This window comes from Quercus robur, chromosome 9 (assembly GCF_932294415.1).
Source record: "Quercus robur chromosome 9, dhQueRobu3.1, whole genome shotgun sequence".
In the NCBI taxonomy this organism is placed as follows: domain Eukaryota; kingdom Viridiplantae; phylum Streptophyta; class Magnoliopsida; order Fagales; family Fagaceae; genus Quercus; species Quercus robur.
Window position 1 is genome coordinate 9,412,545 of NC_065542.1, and position 21,503 is coordinate 9,434,047.

Below are 21,503 nucleotides of genomic sequence, written 5' to 3' on the forward strand. Positions count from 1 at the left end.
AGTCGAGCTTAAATTCTGGTTTGAACTTAACTTATTTACTAAACAAACAAACACAGACAAACATTTTTTTTGAATGAGTTCAAATTAATCATAAACAATTTAGTTTATATACTACCCTAATTTGGGGTGGGATGAGATGAGATGGGGTGAAAATAGTCTATTATAGATGAGCAAAACCTGTTCCCGCCAGTTATTTCTTCCAGATGAAAGAAAAAAAAAAAAAAAAAAAAAAAAAAAAAAAAAAAAAAACTCACACAAACCATAGTGGATAGGTGACAAAGATATTTAGCCATATATATTTTAGATTAAACTAGCGAGAATTTTTATTTTGTATAAAAAGAAGAAGAAGTTATGTAGTAAAATTTATAATATTTATAATATTTTTCTATTTGAATTACTTGTGCTTAGTAACTTGTCTATTTGTAGGACCTATTTATTTAAATTTGTCTTATCTCTATCTCTAGCATTACTTAATATTTTGGCATTCTTAATAGCGAAAAAAAAAAGTAATCTAAATTTTTTTTAATATCTCCCAAAAATATTTATATATATAAAAAAAAATTATTCCCCAAATTTGGGGTCTTTCTCTAGTAGGGGAGAAAGCTCTAGGCATGGGCCTAATTGTCCCAGAGACTGAAATTTTGATTTGTTTAATATTTTTTGGGTTGCTTTTTCTCTCTTTTATATTATTATTTTTCTATTCCTTTGTCCTTTCTTTGAAAGTGTTTTAGAGGGTGTTTAGTAGATAGGTTTGAGTAATGTTATTTGGGTGTTTTTGATATATGTGTAGATAAAAAAGTGTATGAAAAAATATATAATGTTCTTTAAAATGCTCAAAAGTATGTTTAAACTAAGTTACCAAACACCTCCTTAATTTGTTATATTTTTTGTCGTTATTGTCGTAATCATGGACATGGTCACGAACCTTTTAAAGAAAAAAAAAAAAAAAAAAACCCAAAGAGGTTTCCATTCATTTCCCTGGCCGCGGACAAGACTACTCAAGCTCACCTTCCTGACTCACTAGACCTACTTCCCAAACAGACCCGAAAGAAAGAAATTGCGGGAAGCAACGGGTCATTTAGGCGGGAATCCAACCAAGCACGCCTTGCGCTCTCTCTCTCTCGATCTCCTTCAATCCACACTACATTTCCTCTCTCACAAGTCTCTCTCTCTCTCGCTGTGATACCAATGGAGCTTTCATCTTCATCAAAATCCAAATCCAAGAAATCCCATTCAAAACACTTCAACTCAACCGACCAGCTGAGCTCCAAAACTCCAGAAAAACAGCCCACACAGCTCCCCCGCAACCGCGATGTCAGAAAAGTCGCCGAAACCGCTAGAAGGCAGATCCAATCCTGGCCAACCTCCCCAGAGCCCCATAAGTCCAAGAAACCGCTCCCCCAGCAGCCCACTAAGCTACCCGAAAAGTATTATGAACTACTTTTTTGGTTTTTAATGTGATTTGATTGGTTTATTTGTTTTAGCTTTTAATTAATTAATGTTTCTGGGTTTGTATTTGTTCTATGTGCAGGTATGAGATTCTTGCTCAGTTTTTTGATAGCTTGGATAGTTCTATTCGGTTGTTGCGGTTGAAGGGTTACTCATCCTCTTTCACCAATATTTGCCCCAAAATTGAGTGTTTAACTGATAGGTAAATTTTTAATTTTTTAATTTTTGGGTTTTGTTTGGTTTCTAAGAAAGAAAAATTTTGGTTGGGAAATGATTGCATTCTGTGTCTTATAGCGATGATGATTGGTATGAAGATATGAAATTTGTTTTCCCTCTTTTTGGTTGCTTAGAAAATAGAACCTTAAACGTCTGTTTGGATTTGGGAAAAGCGTCTGAAAACAAAATAGAAACCCATTGCCAAAAAAGTTTTGAGAGGGAAAATGTATGTATTCTCAAAACACAGATTTTTCAGTTTTTTTAGATCAGTTTTCAAAAATTGCTACCACACTGCATATTTGATATTTCTTAAGCAACTCACCTGATACATTGACTACACTTAGCTATATGAGATTAATGAATCTTATGATTGTTTTGTATGTTTAAAAAAAAAAAATGTTTTTAGGAGGTTTACACACAGGCACTTGGCTCAATTGAAGTTTATTTTGCGTGATGCAATTGAGATAAAGAGGGTACTTGTGTTTGATGAGCGGACGAGCTGTATGAAGCCGGATCTCCATGTTTCCATCAACGTTGATGCTGTGGAAAATGATGGGAAGTTGAAATCTGAAAGCGGGAATATGCATTTGAGGAAGGTGTTACGTTCGTGGCTTGTGGATTTTTCAAAATCCTTTCCTGAGGTACTCGTGTTCTGTACTTTCTGTATATTACATGGGATATATCCTTAAATTGTTGTTAGTTCTGTATTCATGATCACATCTAGAACAACATTAGTTGCCAATCATTTACATTTTTTATTTTTATTTTTTATGTATATATAAGTTACTTTGATTCTCTGGTTATAATGCCTTCCTGTCCAATTGAAAAGGGGAGTGTGCTTTGGAATATAATGCACAAAAACTGTTGGGCATATATTCTCTCTTTTCTTAGGACATTCTTGCAGTGAGATGCCTCTGTTTCATCTGTTCCTTCCATTCCTATCTATATATAGTTGTTTTACACTTTATGTATAAACTTTAGCACAAGATTCCATCTGCCACTTATGGCCACCTAATGAGACTGGGTTAAGATAATACCATAATCTAATATAATTTTGATTAGGGTCATATTCTATGGTTTCCATTATAGAAGTGTTCCTTTTTCATACAATTGAAAATCAACTTTATGCTCTAGCTGCTTTTGACGTCCCTTTCACTACAAATGTTAACCATAAAGGTAGCTGTCAGCGTGATATTCACTACCACTTAAAATTGTAACTAACAATATGGATTTGAGATGAAAAATTATTGTCAGTTTACTCATATATATTCGATATGAAGATTTCTGGTAGTTTTAAGCAATGCTCTAAACTGCACCTTAAGATTTTTCTTCTGCATGCAGGTGGATGAAATTCCAGAGGAACTGTTGCCTGAACCATTCAATCGTAAAGAGCTAGACGTCCATTCGAACATGAAAACACCCACCTCATCATTTCCTATTAAGACATCAACTGTTGCACTAACAGCTCTGCAATCAGCAGTATCAGAAACCTGCATTCAGGATGATAAAATTGCAGAAGGAACAGAACAAGGTCTGAATTCAAACATAAACGATTCTCCCAACATGTCATTTCCCCTCGGGACATCAATCGAAGCACATAGAAAACAGCAACCAGTGGTAGCATCACATCTCTCTCGATCTTTCCACAAGCGCTTTTCACAGAAAGTCATTAGCCATGAAGTACAGAACTATCCTCTAAACTTATCAAAGACTGATCTCCAATCTTCAGTTCTTCCAGTTCCAGAGTCACCACTTAACAAAAGTTCCTCCAAAGAGAAAAGTAGTTCTGCTGCTGGTACTCCATCCCCATCAAAACTGTCGTTTGAATCAACCAGCAATGAAAAATGTCTGGCAGTTAATGCTTCCCCTGCTCATTTGCCACAATCTTGCCCACCAGCAACCCCAAGCAAAGAGATAGATGCCATGAATAATGAGAATGGTTCTCCTGCAGAAATTGCTAATATCCAGTTGACTCCTGCAAAACATGTTCTCACTCCAGCTGGGCTGATGAATGTCACGCCCACATTGTATCCACCAAAGAGATGTTATATGAGCCCAGAGGATGATTCCACTAGCTCACCAAACAAGTTAATAAGGCGTCCACCCCGTTCAAGATCGTTAAAATTTGACACTCCCATAAAGAATGGAAACATTGGTGATGAAATGGATGACACTGGAGGTGTTTTAGTTGATAATGATGTTTTTGATATTCTTCCTGAGAATATTTTGCAATCGGTAAGCCCCATTTTGAATTCCTTATGCTTTCATCCTTACCAAGCATGGTTCTATGTTCTATTTAAAACAATATACAAGCTATCATTTTTTTTTCTTCTAGTGTTATTTGACTGCAATAACCAACATATAAATTTCATTTTGCTTCAAACGGAAATTAAATCAAGGATAGGATATCAGTGTATAGTCATTATGTTTGCATTTATCCTAGCCTTATTAGTTTACAACATGAACATATTGAACCTGGACAGAGACATAGAAGTTTGTTCTGATTGCATCATTAGAATTTATAACTATGTTTTCTTGCTGCAGATAATAGAGAAAGAGAGGAAGGCAGTAGAAGAGAGAAATCCGGTGATCTCACGGGCAAAACGGAGGCGACAAATGATTGCTAGCCTGCCTAAGCTCTTCAACATGATTCACTTCTTATTTCAGTCTATTAAGCAGTCTGTTATCACAAAAGAGGAGCTTATACACAAGATAATTGCAAGCCATTGTGGTATTGTTGACAGAAGTAAGCATTTGTACCACATGGATATAATTCCCTTTTCTCTGGGTGCTTTTGGTGATCCTCTTCATTTGTGTTTGCAGGAGAAGTTGAAGAGCAGCTAAACCTCTTAATAGAATTAGTTCCGGAATGGATTTCAGAAAAGTTGGCATCTGGAGGGGATTTGCTCTTCCGGTGAGTCTTGTTAATATGTGATATGGTTGTGGGTGGATCCATTTTAATTGTTATAGAGAACAAATGGATATTTGTCTTTAGAAGATTGTAAATTATTCTTCAAGTGACAAAACTTATTCAAATTGTTTGATGTCATTATCTGTTCTTTTTTGCAGTATAAATAAAACGTCAAGTCCTGAGTCATTACGTGCACGGCTTGAAGAAGCAAAGTGAGGAGAAGCATGAAATAGATTTTTGGAAATTACTGTAAGAAGCATGTGGAGGAATGGTTTAAAATTGTCTTTGTAAATGTTAATTCTTTGTTGTTAGCTGAGATCGTAGAGTAGATTTTGGAAGTAGACTTAGGAGCTTAAGATGAAGTCTTTGTGAAATATGTTAATTACATGGCAAGATTATTAGAAAGCTTGCTTCTTGTATGATCAACTTATTGTCTTAAAGTTAATATATAAAAGTTCCTATGTAAGCAGCATCAACAAGCATTCTAAAAGTCCTTGGGAAGTTTTCCCTTGCGTCAATGTCTTAGTATTTTGTGTTTTTATTGAATGGGACCAGTGTAAGCTAGATTATTCCCTAAAACCTGAGTAAATGCTTATAAGCTGACAAATGATGTGTATGGCTATGTGAATTGTGATGTGTCTAGGTATGTTAGGAGACTAGCATTATGTATGAAAGGGGCACTATACATTGCATATTCAGTGGTAGTATTGTGTTAATGTGGAGCAATTTTCTGTTTTCACAGTTTTACTAACTGTATTGCTTGAATAAAGGTGCATGCTGTGGCTGTTTACAATCACTATAAGAGGATATATTATGAGTCCCTACAAAAGTGGTTGGTTCTGTACCTTTAATATACATAAGTTGTAATATATGTCCTTCATTTCTTTTCTACATGTATCTACTAGGAAGGATCTAGCATAATGTGGTTGCCATAAGGAGCTATTCCTACATTGCTTTGTTGTATATGAGGCCACTGTCATGAAAATAAAAATTGTGCAATGAAGTATGTGGGTTTGGCTAAGGTTACTCTTAATTTCCTCTAAACTTTGCTACTGTCGTGTTTTCAGGCATGCTTTCACATGTGTATGGTGCTAGAGAAAGTACATGATTAATGATTGTGTCATCTTTAATCTTGGTTAAGAAGAGAATTAATATTAACTCCAATGCTCAGTTTTATTGAGCATATACAGAGAATTGTAATGTCAATATCAATGATCTTCTAATTTTGTATAGTTTCGTATAGCTACTTTTGTCTTAGGTATGCCTCAATTCTTTTAAAGCTCTGGCTAGCCCGTCAGGGGTGAATGCCCCTGGACCACGGACCACCTAGCAACTGGTTCTGGCGGGTGGGGTCAGTTGCCTGTAGGTTTCACTAGCTAAAGGCAAGTCTAAAGGGCTCTTCTTTAGAAAGGTTCCCTGCACTATCAAAAATAAAAAATAAAAAATATATATATTTCAAGAAAGCTAAATCACCTAGCTGATGTTCATACCCATTAACAAATAAATGTATCATCTCCTAACCAATGAAAAGCCGTCCTTAAAGATAAATTGATGCTATCATAGTCATTTTGTGATTAAACTTATCCTCATCAATATAAATATATACAATATTTCACATTGGTCATATTTAAATTCTTCGCAATATAAATATATACAATATTTCACATTGGTCATATTTCAATCTCTTTTGCAATGCAACATTAAAGATTATGACATACTCCTTTAATGTGTTACACCAGAACTCTCTCTCTCTCTCTCTCACACACACACACATACACTCTTTTGAAGGATTCAAGTGAAACAATTTTTTAGTTTGAGCAAATCTATGTACTGACATGTTCTATTGTGATAAGTAATAACTGATTTGCTTTTTTTGGTTTGAAGTTTAGTTGCTATCTGTTAAGAGTTACAATGTGGTTGAGTAAAAGTATTAATAGGTCTTGTTATGTGCAGGCAGGATATGTAGGGGAAGACGTGGAGTCCATATTATACAAACTCCTTACGGTAATTCTGACAAGCCTATTCACTTATTTGCATCATAATTTTTTTTTTGAAAATCTAATATATTCTGAAAATAAAAATAAAAGGACGAGATTAGGGAGAGTTGCTTTAGATGGTTTGGTCATGAGTAGAGAGCGAGTAATGCTCTAATGAGGAAGGGTGGGTTAATTCAAGTGGAGGAGGTGGAAAAAGATAGAGGACGACCTAATATAGCATTAGTAGAAGCAGTAAAAAATGATATGTCAAGTAAGAAGATGACAGAGAATGTGAGGAAAGAATACATGTGGTTTGTTGAGGATCCATAGCCGACGTCTAAACTAAGGTCTAGTTGTTGTTGCTAATTTATTCTGAAAATTTAGAACTTCTCTCTATTGGCATATGTGCGTACTATAAAAATTATGAGCTCTCCTGCCAAAAAAAGAAAAGAATAAATTCATGAGATTGTAACTTTCAAAGAAGCAAAAATTATCTTATATAATTAGAATAATATGTAAGTATATTACAAAGAAAATTCAAATCTCCAATTTTCATTCAATTTATTTTCTAGTAATAATTAAGTCTCTAATGTATTCACTATTTTACAACAATTTTTCATTAAGCTTTATACAACTTAAACGTACAGAATATACTAAATCAATAAACTTTGTTGTGGTGTTAATTTAATCAATTCTCATAGAGCATGAATCAATAATGTTAAGAAAGTCTAAACGAGAAACTGAATCAATAACCTTCGTTGGGGTGTTAATTTAATTAATTCTCATAGAGCATGAAGTTTTTCAATGAATATAGACACGGACTCTATTTTATGATATAAAATGGTGTAAATATGCACTTCTATGCATATGTGGTGAATTAATGATTATAAATTATTTACATGGGCATTTGTATCTCAGGTTGCTGACTATAATGTGGCAGCTGCCCAGCAAGGCATTGTTTACATTGATGAAGTTGGCAAGATTACCAAAAAGGTTTCCCTTTTTTTTTTTTCCTGGTTAATCTCTCTATCTCTTTCTGTTTTGAAGACCACTTCCATGCTCCTTTTTTTATACTATTGACATCTTCCGCTTATCCACTTTGCAGGCCGAGAGCCTTAATATTAGTAGAGATGTGTCTGGGGAGGGTGTTCAATAGGCATTACTGGAGATGCTGGAAGGAACAGTAAGTGCACTTGTTATGTAAATTGAAGATATTAGTTAATTGATGGTCTCTTTTAAGTTACTAGAAAGCATTTTACGCAATAGGTGTATGCAATGCTCCTTACATGTATGTGGGACCCACACACATAGATCCACATACATGCGAAAGTGATGTTGCATATACCTGTTACATAAGATACCACCTTGGGTTACAAGTAACAACCACCAGGTATGTTGTCCTTTGAACATGATGGAGATGGTCTGGTATTATTGAGGCAGCCTCCGAGCCCTTCTGTAGAATATTATAACCTTAGCATAGATGAATGAATTAACAGATATGAGTTATCTAAACTTTTATTGGGTAGAGTGAATATTTTACTTCTTTATGGTCTGATCTATGAACTTCCATCTGTTCTAGGTTGTCAATGTTCCTGAGAAGGGAGCTCGAAAGCATCCTAGAGGCGAAAACATACAGGTACAGAAGGGACTTGAAAGCATCCTTTTTATACTATTTGCATCTTCCACGTATGCACTGTTGTATTCTTTTCACAGATCAGATTAAGATAGTTTGTAACTATACTTGCTGTTATTTATTCTTCACAGATTGACACGAAGGATATTCTCTTCATCTGTGGAGGTGCCTTCATTGACTTGGAGAAAACAATCTCAGAAAGGTTAGCCCAATATAGAGATGAATCTTGTGGTATTTGTTATTTGGAGCTTCCTATTTTGTTAGAAATAATAATAATAATGGTGATGAATAAATAACTTGGAAGTGTCTGGCATTCGTTACAGGTGCCAAGATTCTTCTATTGGATTTGGTGCTCCAGTACGTGCCATCATGAGGGCTGGTGGTGTTACGGATGCTTCTGTTGCATCATCTTTATTGGAGACTGTAAGTGTACACCAGTCTTCAATTAACATGTAACAGCTTATAGCCTTTTTTCTTTCCTTTTTTTTTTCATTAAAAGATTTCTTAACAAAAAGCCGTAGTTTAGCTAATGAGATATAGCTCAAATGGCACCTCATTCCTTTGTAAGAGTGAGGTGGAGGGTGAGGTCATGTATTCAAGACCCACAAGGTGCATGTGTAATAACCAATAAAAGAAGAAACCATAGTTTACTTAACTAATATTTTGCAGCGGTTTTAGATATTCATGTTCTAAAGCAACTGTTGTTTTGGCAGGTTGAAAGTAGTGACCTCATTTCATATGGTTTAATACCTGAATTTGTTGGACGATTTCCAATCCTTGTCAATTTGTCAGCTCTAACTGAAAACCAACTTGTGCAGGTGATATGTTGTGATTTGTTTGTCTTGTTCTAAAAACTATTTTCTGTCTGACTGGCATTTATGTAACTGTACTTATTTTTATGCTGTTATGCTTTCTACTGTATGAAAAAGAGGATCAAATATGTATGGATCAAGAAGAGATATTGAAGAGAGATAACTGGGCAGACTCCAGTAAAAAACTCATGAATAAGATTCAACACATCTGGCCAGAATTTTTAGATACTTTTCCATTGGCTTTTATTGGGTGTATCTGGTGGGAAATTATTTGTCTCCTGTGATTGGTCCTTTTAAATGTATTTATGAAAATGCCATCATTATAATCTTTTTCTAGCCTTTTATTCAACACAAGTCAATTTCCTCTGTGACTCTTAAAGGCAATAATCTTTTTGTAGGTTCTTACAGAGCCAAAAAAATGCCCTTGGGAAACAATACAAAAAGATGTTCCAGATGAATGGTGTAAGTTTTTTTTCTGAGGCCCATCATTCTTCATATAATAATGTCTTGAACTCCAGCCATCCATTCAACTTGTTGAATTCTTGCTTGTTCATGTTAGACTTGCAGAATCCATTGCTCATTCTGTTTTCACAAATGTTGCAGGCTTTTCATAATCTGCAAATGTGATCATCTAAAAGCCACATTGACATGAATTTTACTCATCTCAGGTCAAGTTGCATTTAACGGAAAATGCCCTGAGATTAATTGCTAAAAGAGCAATATCTAAAAACACCGGGGATCGGGGCTTGCAGGCGATATTGGAGAATATATTGATGGAGTCTATGTTTGAGGTATGCAATTTTTGCCTTCTCTGAAGATATTTTATGTATTGGATATATGCATCCTCTCACTCACTGCGTTTGCATACCACAAAGCTTTGAGGCCCCCACACTGTGAGAGGGAGGATGTATATCTGCGATGCATGTGCAATTTTTGATTTTGGTGTGAAGTTAATAGAGTGCAACAAGTGGCCAAAAAGGTCCCAGTCCATGTGTTTTTGTTCTTTGTATGGCAGTGAATTTTTTTTCTCCTAATTTTTTGCTCCATAAACATTAGGAATGATCATTTTAAGACAATGCAACTTATAACTTTTGAATCTTTTCCAGATTCCTGATATTAGAACAGGTGATGATATAATAGATGCAGTTGTAGTTGATGAAGAGGCTGTTGGATCTGAGGGACGTGGATCTGGAGCAAAGATTCTGTATGGAAAGGGTGCATTGGATCGTTATCTTTTACAACAAAAAGTAAAGGATTTAGAGGTGAGTAATTACATGGCAGGATATAACCTTAGCTATTATTTGACATTATCCACAAATTTTTTATTGTCTAACGATTTGATTTGGTGTTACAGACCACTGCAGAGGGGTCTGATGTAGAACCTGAAGTGGATATAGAATCTCCTTCTATTGTTGCCAGCATGTAACCTTTGGTGAAATTCAATTGTATTCTCATCCTTTGTACATAATAATAAGTTATACATTTATTTTTAATAATGATATAATATGCAATTGTACTTTATACCATAATCATCCAATGGTCTGCAGTGCATGATTCAGTCTTGCAGCAATCACCATCAAAATGAACAGAGCCTGGTATATTTGATGGATGAAGATGTTGGCTTGTGCATATATATAAATGTATGTACGTGTGCGTACGTATTATATGTGCCCTGGAGAATAATCCAATAGCCATTTAATTTGTTAAGATAAGTATCCTTTGATGTAACTAAATGTTTGCATACTTTAACCTCCCCCCAAAAAAAAAAAAAAAAAAAAACTAAATGTTGGCTTATCTCATTGTAAAGGTATTTCACACCTAAGTCGTCGATTAAAAGTTAAATGTTCTTTAGACTGTTTATTCGTTCACTGTCGTGTGGTTTGCAGACCAACTACATTTAAAAATTGTGTTCTTTGTCCTTTGTATAAGGATGGCTTGGCTTAATTTTTCCTCCTATTTTGTTTAGGTAGCAGGTTTCTAAAATAAGTTTTTAATATATTGAAACCAATGAGAGCAAGGAATATTTAAATCCCATCTATTGGGTGAGGTGGACGCTTTGTATCAGTGTAACTTCAAGATTTGTAATGGATTTTAACTCTCTACCTCTTAAACTTAATGTTCAATCAAAAATCAATGCACAATTGAGTACTAGTTTTGATTTCTACCTACTGAATCACAAGAACAATGTCCATATTTTATGACCTATTCAACCTCTAGATTGCATTATCACAACCTTTTAAGTGGGGCCTTAAAATTATTGCCTCTTGGGATGGAATGCATGCCAGGCCACGTGTTCTACAGAAAAAAGTTGTAGATAGATTATAGAAACCCCAAGAACTTCCTATCATTTGTGCCATTTGCAAATAGTACTTGCATTTACATGTTACTTGGCCAACAAAAGCAAAATTATAATAACAATGTTTCATGAACAATTCTGATCTTTATAAAAGAAACAAATAAATCCTAAAGTGAATAATGTTTTAGTATATGAATTCATGAACAATTCTGATCTTTATAAAAGAAACAAATAAATCCTAAAGTGAATAATGTTTTAGTACATGAATTTGGTGTCACACGAGAATAGAATTGTGATAAACTTGACATGATAATGTGAAGTCTCTACTCTCTACTTCAAAAATCATACTGCAAAAAAAAAAAAAAAGGTAGAGGGAGAATCCTTATTCAATCCATGTAATCATGTAGAGCAACAAAAACGATCTGGCATCATTCATGCCTCTTACACTAGCTATATATGAGATTATACATATATATATATATATATATATATATATATTGAATCCAAATAAATTTAGTTATTTCTTATAGACCCTACAATAAGAAGTTAGAACTGCCTAGCAGTAATTTAGGGAGAGGAAAAAAAAAAACCACCGCATGATATAGATTGCCAGGTTTTTCAAACAAAAATTCCACGTCAATGTTAAATTTAAAAAATGGAACAAAAAAAATATAATCCATTATGACTTCTCTGAAATTTCTTCAACTAGATCGGTTAGGAAAACTAATTCTATAGCAATATATGCCATAAATTTGTTACAATTGTGATGAGGTCCAATAATCACAAACTCAATACATGATGAACTAGTATTACAGCTTAGTGATTGAAAATAAAATGTATATTACATAATAGAAAAAGATTTCACCAAAATCATCTCATTTGAACAATAAATATATAATAATAAATAAATAAAGCCTTCTGTAGTAGAAGTAGATCTGTTTTTTATTAAAACAACAAAAGGCTACACTATCAAAATAATTTTAAATTAAGATAAATTTTTTAATAAATTTCTTAAAACTTTATACGGTTGACATATATAGGACAATGGCATATTTTAATTATAATTATATTACATTGTATGAAATATGATCATGATATGATCGATGTATTGAAACACTTAATTGGAATAAACGATAATATTTAACAAAAAAAAAGAAGAAGAAGAAGCTTTTGTGTGTGTCTTAACAGTTGAGAATCTAGTTTGCTTAAACAAGACATCCTTTTCTCTAAATGAATCTAATTCTCTTTTTTTACCAAATAAAGAGACTAGAGAGACCCCCCTCTTCTTTTCAAAAGATAAAATGCAGATTTAGAAAGAGTTTTAGGGAAGATATAATATACTTCTGTGTGCCCTAAGGTCACAACTCAAGGAACAAATAAATATGCAATTATTGTGGTTCCATACAATTTTTCTTAATACTTGTGTACAATTTTATTTTTCATTTTTTTTTTAATTTTAAATACAATAGTATGAAAATCTTAACTTGTATCCTTAAGATACTTGTTAACAATAACTTAATTTATTTTCTTGTTGTCCTACTTAGGAATGGCAAGACGGCAAGATGAGATTGAACTAGGGGTTTTGTACCCCTCTTTTTAGGGTAGAAAAAACCCACACAAGACAAGAGTGGAGTAGATCAAGGGTGAGGCAGGTTGTCAATGTTTTGCTATTTAGCTGATTCTTAATGAAATAGATTTGACATTAGAGAGATAGAAATGAAAGAAACAAAGATACAATTATGAAAGTGCTAAGAAAGTGGGAATTTTTTTTTAAAATATATATTAAATAAAAACGCACATATTAAAAGTTTAGAGTTCATTTAATTTTATTTCAAGCATTAGTTAAGCTTAAGCTCAATACTAAACAAGATTACGTATTTAAGTTTGGTTCGTTTTCTTGTCAAATAAGTTAAAGCTTGTTCATGAACTATTTGATTAATTTTTTTTCCATATACAGTAAAACCATGATTAAATTTTTTTACTCATTCACAAATTTGTTAATCTTTACTATGAATGAATTGTTTAAATTATCAATAAACTACAACCCAAACTTATATCAATCTATTTACTAGCTTTTAAATATAAAAATATAATATTTATATAGTTAAACCGTGCCTCATTTCATGGGCTCGATCGCAAACACATTATTATGATTAAAATTTACTCGTTTAATAGTCGAGCTTAAATTCGGGTTTGAACTTAACTTATTTACTAAACAAACAAATATAGACAAACATTTTTTTGAATGAGTTCATATTAATTATAAACAGTTTAGTTTATTTACTACCCTAATTTGGGGCTAGATGAGATGAGATGGGGTGAAAATAGTCTATAATAGATGAGCAAAACCTGTTCCCGCTAGTCATTTTCTTCTAGATGAAAAAAAAAAAAAAAAAAAAAATCTCACACAAAGCATAGTGGATAGGTGACAAAGATATTTAGCAATCATAATCCTGATTTCTAAGGCCTTATTCTTCTTTCTAATTTTTTATCCAAAAAAAAAAAAAAAATCCTTATTCCCCATCCAAAAAACCAAACCAAACCCAATTTAGTAGTGTTTAGATACATCCCAGGATTTTTTTTTAAAATAACTAAATCCTTTAAACTATTTTATTAGTAAGATAACGTTTTAAACTATTTTTGTTTCTAGCAATTCGAGTCCATCAGACTCGATTTTGCCATTTAAAAATACACTTGGAAATCGAGTGTCTCACACTCGATTTCCAAGTGTATTTTTAAATGGCAAAATCGAGTCTGTTGGACTCGAATTGCTAGAAATGAAAATAGTTTGGAAAGTTGCCCAATTAATAATATTGTTTCAGATTTATAGTTATTTTTTTAAAAAATCCTACATCCCAACTTCAATCATAAAATAATCCCTGTCCTTCTCTTCTCTGTCTGGCTCTCTCACTCAAATGGAGAGAATGGGTATAGACAATACATACATACGTAAAAAGTGGTTGTACTTATATCCGTATACTATAAGAAAAACCCAAAAAAAAAAAAAAACCCTATAGCATAAAGCCTAAAATAAAATTAAAAAAAAAAAAAAAAAGCCAGCAAAGAAAGAAAAGAACATCTTCTTCCACAAAAGCGAGAGAGCAAGAGAGAGGGAGAGAGAGCGAGAGAGGGTAGTTTGGTTCCTGAGAATCCATCCATCCATCCAGCTCCTCCTACCATTCGATTCCTTCCATTTCATCTCCCTCTCCATCTTTCCCATCTCTCAATATTTCCTTTAAAAACCAAACCAAAGAGAAGAAGAAGCTTGCAAAAAAAAAACTCAAAAGTTCAAATTTTTTAGCATAAATTTAAGATTTTGAAAAGTGGGTATTGGTTTTGGTGGGTTAGTTTGTGAGAGGAAGATGGACTTGGACAGCATCGAGTGCGTTTCATCATCGGATTTGGACGAGGATGAGATCCACCATCATCAACATCCACACCAACAACTTCAACACCCACATCACCACGTTCTTCATCCTCATCTCCACTCTGAATTCTCTTCCTCAAACAACAAGTCCCGCAATGCCAGCAACAACGTTGTTAACGGCAACAACAACAACGCCAACAATATTGTGGGCCCAACAGCTATTACTCCCGCCACCAGCGTCCACGAGCTCCTAGAATGCCCTGTCTGCACCAATTCCATGTACCCTCCAATCCACCAGGTCTCAATCTTTCCCTATCTCTCTCTAGTTAAGAGTTGTGGAATTAGTATTTTGTGCAAATGGGTTTTTGTTTTTGTTGTTGAAAAAATTGTTACTTTGGATTTGTTTGTGGGATTTGATTGGGGATCTGGGGTGTGGAGCATTATTTGGAACTGGGTTTTGAAGGATTTGTTGGATAGAGAGAGGATCGTTGATTGCTTGGATTGTTTTTGGTTTAATTTGTTCGGAAATGATATTATGCTTAGAAGAGAATTTTGATCAATTTAACAAATCAGACTTCTCTCAATATTTACTGTGTTTATGTGTACTTTTACTATTCAAATGGATCTTTGTTCAGGGTCAGAAATTTTCATTGCAAATCAATCCATTTTCTGCCTTAAGTGATTACATATGTTTATACTCCCTATGAATATATTACTCAAAAGAACTTGTAGGACACCCCAGTTTTCCAATAAAGGGAGGGTCAGAAATCTAGGACCAGGCTGTTGGGTTAGTTGGTGACTGAAATGAAAGGAGATTTGATGTGTTACTGTTAATGATTGACTAAGGGTGTAATTTAACATTTAACTGAAAATATACTTGAAATTATTTTTTCCAGTAGACTAAGGGTGCAATTTAACAATTTGAAATATATATATATATATATATATATATATATATATATTTTTGACTTATCTTACTTACTATTAGTTAAAGCAAGAGAGGATTATATGTGTTTCTGTTTACTTACAAATTGGAAGGTTTGAAATGTCTATCTGAATGGTTGGGGAAGGTTTGCTTCTCCAGCTTGTTGCTACAAGACCTGATATGGTAATTATATGTGAAGTTTTTTTTTTTTTTTTTTTTTTTGAAAAGCAATTATATGTGAAGTTAATTTGCTGAAATGTGCAATCCTGTATAGCACAGCTACTTGGATAGCGAGGTTGGAGCTCATATTAGTTGCCATGTTTCTCTTACTTTTGCATAGACAGAATTCTTTAGGATTCTCTCTCTCTCTCTCTCTCTCTAATTGAGAGTAGTCTCATTTATTTCCCTTTATGATTCCCTATATATCTTAGGTCCCTTAAATTGCTGATTACAGTGCCTTGTTATAATTCATGTTGACAAAGTGCAATTCAACATCTGCTGCTTGTAATTATGTGTTTTAAATATTACTTATTAAAAGAACCATGTGTCTTAATTATCAAAATATTTTGCACTGGGAGTCACTTGAAGAGGGGAATTCAAGTTAATGTTTGGTAAATTGGGTTTGATGCTCTAAAGTGTGTATCAGCAGTTTTTTTGGCTTGCACTTTTCACGGAAGTTTGATAAGTTGACAGATGAAGAAAATTTTGCAAATTTTTTGGGAGAAAAGGTTATTTGTTGGGAGCTACTGGAGCCTGTCCTCTGAATATGCTGTAGTTGAAGTGAGTTTTGGTTTGTGAGAGAGAAAATGGAATCTAAGGTTTGGGAGGACGTTTGCAGGCATCAAAGATTTTACTCGTCACTTGTCAGAAGGAAGTTTGCTAGCAAGGTTATATATCGGAGCTCTATAACTCAATGTGTTGCTGAGGGCCTTTCCCTGCAGCATATAGAACTTTTGTGGATAATCATTCAATAAAAGTCAAGGTTTTGATACAACCAGTGGGCATCACTGAAATTGTGAAGTATGGCTTATTATGCTGGTCGGATGGAACTATGGGATATTTCATCTCCTCTTAGGTTTTTTCTTCTTCTTCTTGTTCTCTCTTGTTCCAACTTTGTCAATTCCATGATCAAAAGCAGATCAGTCTTTTCTTCAAAGTTGTTATTATAAAATGTTCTTGATTTTTTAGGCTATTTACTGGCTAATCAAGGCCTGAAACAGACACACAAAAAAGTATTTGCTATAAAATATGTACGTCTTATAGATTTTCTGCTTGTAGGTCTTAGAGTGCAGAGACAGAACTCAGACACACAAAGTATGAACATTTTTTTTCAACTACTCAAGAATAAGAATTATACTGAAATTCCAAACGAAATTAATACTGAAAAATAAAACTAGTGTCCATTCAATGTTAATAAGATATAAACAAATAAATTCACAAAATAACTGTTTTTTAATACATTTCAACTTAATCATCTTTCAAAATAGAACTTAAGTTTCTTTTAAATACTGAAAATCATCTATGATTGACTATGAATTAAATTTAGCAGTTATTTCCCTTCTAATGCAAAAAAATAAAGAATCTGCTAGAAAACCATCTCCCCTTTCATTGTGAAGCCTAGTTTTGACTTCTGAATTATTTGCATTATTTATTTTGAAAGTTTTAAGTCAAATATCATAGTTGATTTTTCCAGCATCTACAAATCAATAAAAATCTTGTTTAACTATATTCTTCTAAAAATCCAATTAATGCTGGCATCTTGCCAAGTAAAAAAATTACACACCCAAACACCAATCCACTAGCTCTCTCTCTCTCTCTCTCTTAATATTTCAATTGCTACACTAAGTGGGGAGGGGGATTCGAAACTTGTATCTCTTTATAAACGAGACCAAACAGTGCCACTGAGCTACAACTTACAAGGCTCTTCTTTTTTTTTTTTTTTTGGGCGCATGGAATTATATTTTGTGCAGATGGGTTTATGTTTTGGTCGTTGGCAATTTTTTGGTGGGATTTGATAGGGATCTTGGGTTGGATGGTTTGTGTACGTAGGTTATGAAGGATAGACATAGGCTTATTGATTGCTTGGAATTTTTGAGTTTAATTTTTCTGGTTGATTAAGCCATAAGATTGTTCAGTGGTGAACTCAATCGATGATTTAAACAAAGGCTTATTGTTGAATTTATAGTTAGGGGATATTATGCTTACCCAGAAATTTTCATCAATTTAAGAAATCAAACTTTTCTTAATTCTTATTGGGTTTGTGTCCTTTTACTTTTCACATGGATCTTTGTACAAGGTAAGAAAGTTTCATTGTAAATCATGTATAAAATTTTCAAAGAACTTTTAGGCCACCCTGTTTTCCAGTGAACGGAGGCTCAAAAATTTAGAGCAGGACTGGTTGGCAGTTGGTAGCTTGATCATATGATTCTGTCAAGTAGCTTCTATTAAACTTAGAACTTGAGGGGTGGCAAATATAGTGTGTTTATGTAAAATCAATGAGTGGTTTGTGAAACGTTTAGCATAGAAATTTTATTAGCATGGGTTTGCATTAGAAAGGAACACTGAAGTGGGGGAAATTTGATGTATGCTAACGATTGATTAAGGGTGTAATATAACATTTAAAAGAAAAGATACTTGAAAATATTTTTCCAGTAGAGAAACCTAGGGTCATACATTGAGCACATTTTGAAAAGTTTCTTTGACTAATCTTACTTACTATTTGTTAAAGCAAGATAGGCTCATATGTCTTTCTTTCCAAACTCCAAATAGTGGTATGTAAATGAAAATTTCTTACCTACAGATTGATGAGGGTTTGAAACGTACCTGAATGGTTGGAGAAGTTTCACTTCACCAGCTTGTCAGGAGCATCACTGATATTGCTATGAAATGTGATATGGTAATTATATGCTAAGTTGATTTGCAGAACTGTACAACCATTTTTAGTGTAGCTACGTAAGTTATCCTACGTCATAACTCATAAGTTGGAGCTTGGAGTAGTTGCCATGTTTCTCTAACTTTTGGACATAGAGAATTCCCTTTAGGATGCTCTCTCTCTCTCTCTCTCTCTCATTGACAGTGCTCTCATTTATTTCCCATTACCATTTCCTATATTTGTTGGATCCCTTGAATAGCCGATCACAGTGCCTTTTGACAAAGTGCAATTCAACATCTGCTGCTTGTAATCATGTGCCTTAATTATCAAAATATTTTTGGGCTTGGAGTTACTTGAAGGGAGAAGCTCAAGTTAATGGTTATGTTTGACACATTAAAGAGTGCATTAGCAGTTTCAGATTGGAGATGGGACTAGAGTGAAATTTTGGCATGATGTTTGGTGTGGGGATAATCCTTTGAGTATGTGTTTTCCAGATTTATTCAGAATCAGTAATGGTAAGGAGGCTTATGTGGCTGATCTCATGCAGTTTCCTAATGGGGTTCTTTTTTGGGACTTGCGAGAAATTCATGATAGGGAATCAGATTCTGTCTATTTTTTGGAATGTTATATATGGAGTCTCATTGAGAGGTATTGGTGAGGATTAGATGTGTTGGACACCTGCTAAGAGCAAGGGTTTTGAGGTAAGCAGTTACTATCAGGCTTTGTTGGGTGTATGTACTCAATCTTTCCCTTGGAGAAAGATTGTAATTTATGTATTTGATTATGTTGGTCCCCAGCTGTATACTTCCTGTATACTCGGGTGACTCATTATTAAGTTTTTGAATAAAATTTCCTTTACTTATTAAAAAAAAAAAATGTGCATCAGCAGTTTCTTTGCTTGTACTTTTCATGGAAGTTTGATAAGTTGATAGTTGAAGATGCTTTTGTAAAACAACTTTTTGGAGAAAAGGTAATTTGTTGGGAGCTACTGGAGCCTGTCCTCTGAATATGCTGAAATAGAGGAGAGTTGAGATCTATTTGGTTTGTCACGTTTGTGAGAGAGAAAATGTCATCTAAGGGTTGGGAGGGCTTTTGCAGTTATCAACTATTTTACTTGCCAGAAGGAAGTTGGCCAGCGGGGTTATATATGGGAATTCTTTTACTCATTGGGTTGCTGAGGTCCTTTCCCTGCAGCATAGAGGACTTCTATGGATAATCATTCAATAAAGGTCAAGGTTGTGATATAACCAGTGGGCTTGCTTTAAACTGTGAAGTATGGCTTATTTTTTCCCAATAATAATCTCATTAAGCAGTAATTTTGATAAAGTAGAGTGTTTCTATGTGCATAGGGCAATGGTCAATATCTTCATCTCTCTGTTTATCACTTTATCTATCTGTCTATCTATCTACTCTCTCTCTCTCTCTCTCTCTCTCTCTCTCTCATGTTGTCACTGTCTATCTGTCTATTCTGTTTTTTATTTAATAACAAATTACTTTCATGCAGTGCCACAATGGACATACATTGTGTTCTACCTGTAAAACGAGGGTACAAAACCGATGCCCCACTTGTAGACAAGAGCTTGGAGATATTAGGTGTTTGGCCTTGGAGAAGGTGGCTGAGTCACTTGAACTGCCCTGCAAGTATTACTCCTTGGGATGCCCAGAAATATTTCCATACTACAGTAAGCTTAAACATGAGGCAACATGCAACTTCAGACCATATAATTGTCCGTATGCCGGATCAGAGTGCTCTGTTGTTGGGGATATCCCTTTCCTGGTTGCCCATCTGAGGGATGATCACAAGGTGGACATGCACACAGGATGCACATTTAACCATCGCTACGTGAAGTCTAATCCCCGGGAAGTTGAAAATGCCACTTGGATGCTGACAGTAAGTGTTAAAATTGCATTTAGGCTCTTTGGTTGGATTTCCATAGTAAGCAATATGTGATGTGCCTCCATAGTTGTTTTCAATGATGGTGTTAGAACCAAAAGGGTGTGACTAGTTATCCTAGTTCTTTTCTTGTTTTGTTGCTCGGTGTTAACTGCGCACACAAACGCCAGAGCCAACAGGCCTGAAGGCCATTGGCCATGCTGTGCATTGTGTGTGTGACATTTTGAGGCCAGGCTGAAGTCTATTATCTGCGTATTTTGTGTGTCAGTGTGTCCAATCCATGTCATTGCAAGCAGCCTATTAGAGGATGTCACTGGAAAAAAGTAGCACAGCTTAATTTATTTTGATAGAGAACTATTTTGTTCTTAATTAAATCAAAAGGAAAAGCTGATCAACCCTGACCTGGAAATTCTGGTTTACATTTCACCAGCAGCATGTGTACCCCTTTCAATGTACTCCTAATTGCCTGAATCTTATTGGCTTGGGTGCTATTTTCATCAGGTATTTCATTGTTTTGGTCAATACTTCTGCCTTCACTTTGAAGCTTTCCAGCTTGGCATGGCCCCTGTTTACATGGCATTCCTCCGTTTCATGGGTGACGAGAATGAAGCTCGGAACTATAGTTATAGCCTTGAGGTCGGGGCAAATGGGAGGAAACTCATATGGGAGGGTACCCCACGAAGTATTCGAGATAGCCACAAGAAGGTCAGGGACAGCCATGATGGTCTCATTATCCAACGAAACATGGCTCTCTTCTTCTCAGGTGGGGATAGAAAAGAGCTGAAGCTGAGAGTTACTGGGAGGATATGGAAGGAGCAACAGAATCCAGATGCTGGGGTATGCATACCAAACCTCTGTAGCTGAGAAAGATGTTTTTGAATACATATTTAAGGGTTATGTTTGGGACACAAATTGTGTGTTGTATTATTCAATTTTTCTGGTATGTTATAATGTATGAAAGTATCGAGGACTTCTAGTGTTCAGATTCTTCCAATTGTATAATAAGCAAGCTCGTTCTCCTTCACCGTTTGACTGATAAATCATTAATTAATTGGCTTTTTAAATCCAGATTAAGACAACAAGTACAAGCTATGGCAGTGTGTTGGGATTGGATACTAGACAGTAGACACTTTAGGTGTTGGGAGTTGTGTC

At 34.5% G+C, this 21,503-nt stretch overlaps 2 protein-coding genes and 1 pseudogene across 2 annotated transcripts; all 3 read left to right on the plus strand.

Moving 5' to 3' along the window:
* Positions 1–1,032: 1,032 nt before the first annotated feature.
* On the plus strand, positions 1,033–5,094 carry LOC126700209 (CDT1-like protein b). Its single transcript, XM_050398237.1, has 7 exons — positions 1,033–1,427; positions 1,532–1,651; positions 2,072–2,306; positions 3,007–3,900; positions 4,210–4,411; positions 4,489–4,579; positions 4,735–5,094. The coding sequence occupies exons 1-7, from the start codon at positions 1,189–1,191 to the stop codon at positions 4,790–4,792; spliced, it is 1,839 nt and encodes a 612-aa protein (XP_050254194.1). The 5' UTR covers positions 1,033–1,188; the 3' UTR covers positions 4,793–5,094.
* Positions 5,095–6,529: 1,435 nt separating this feature from the next.
* On the plus strand, positions 6,530–10,526 carry LOC126700211 (CLP protease regulatory subunit CLPX1, mitochondrial-like; annotated as a pseudogene).
* A 3,807-nt stretch (positions 10,527–14,333) lies between these two features.
* Positions 14,334–21,375, plus strand: LOC126699790 (E3 ubiquitin-protein ligase SINAT5-like). The gene is made up of 3 exons (XM_050397761.1): positions 14,334–14,958; positions 19,962–20,348; positions 20,853–21,375. The coding sequence occupies exons 1-3, from the start codon at positions 14,656–14,658 to the stop codon at positions 21,213–21,215; spliced, it is 1,053 nt and encodes a 350-aa protein (XP_050253718.1). The 5' UTR covers positions 14,334–14,655; the 3' UTR covers positions 21,216–21,375.
* Positions 21,376–21,503: the final 128 nt, after the last annotated feature.

Coding starts and splice junctions, on each gene's coding strand:
- LOC126700209 (XM_050398237.1), top strand. CDS start 1,189: ATGGAGCTTTCATCTTCATCAAAATCCAAATCCAAGAAATCCCATTCA. Junction 1,428..1,531: donor CCCACTAAGCTACCCGAAAA/GTATTATGAACT, acceptor TTCTATGTGCAG/GTATGAGATTCTTGCTCAGT. Junction 4,412..4,488: donor TTGTGGTATTGTTGACAGAA/GTAAGCATTTGT, acceptor TTGTGTTTGCAG/GAGAAGTTGAAGAGCAGCTA.
- LOC126699790 (XM_050397761.1), top strand. CDS start 14,656: ATGGACTTGGACAGCATCGAGTGCGTTTCATCATCGGATTTGGACGAG. Junction 14,959..19,961: donor TGTACCCTCCAATCCACCAG/GTCTCAATCTTT, acceptor ACTTTCATGCAG/TGCCACAATGGACATACATT. Junction 20,349..20,852: donor ATGCCACTTGGATGCTGACA/GTAAGTGTTAAA, acceptor TATTTTCATCAG/GTATTTCATTGTTTTGGTCA.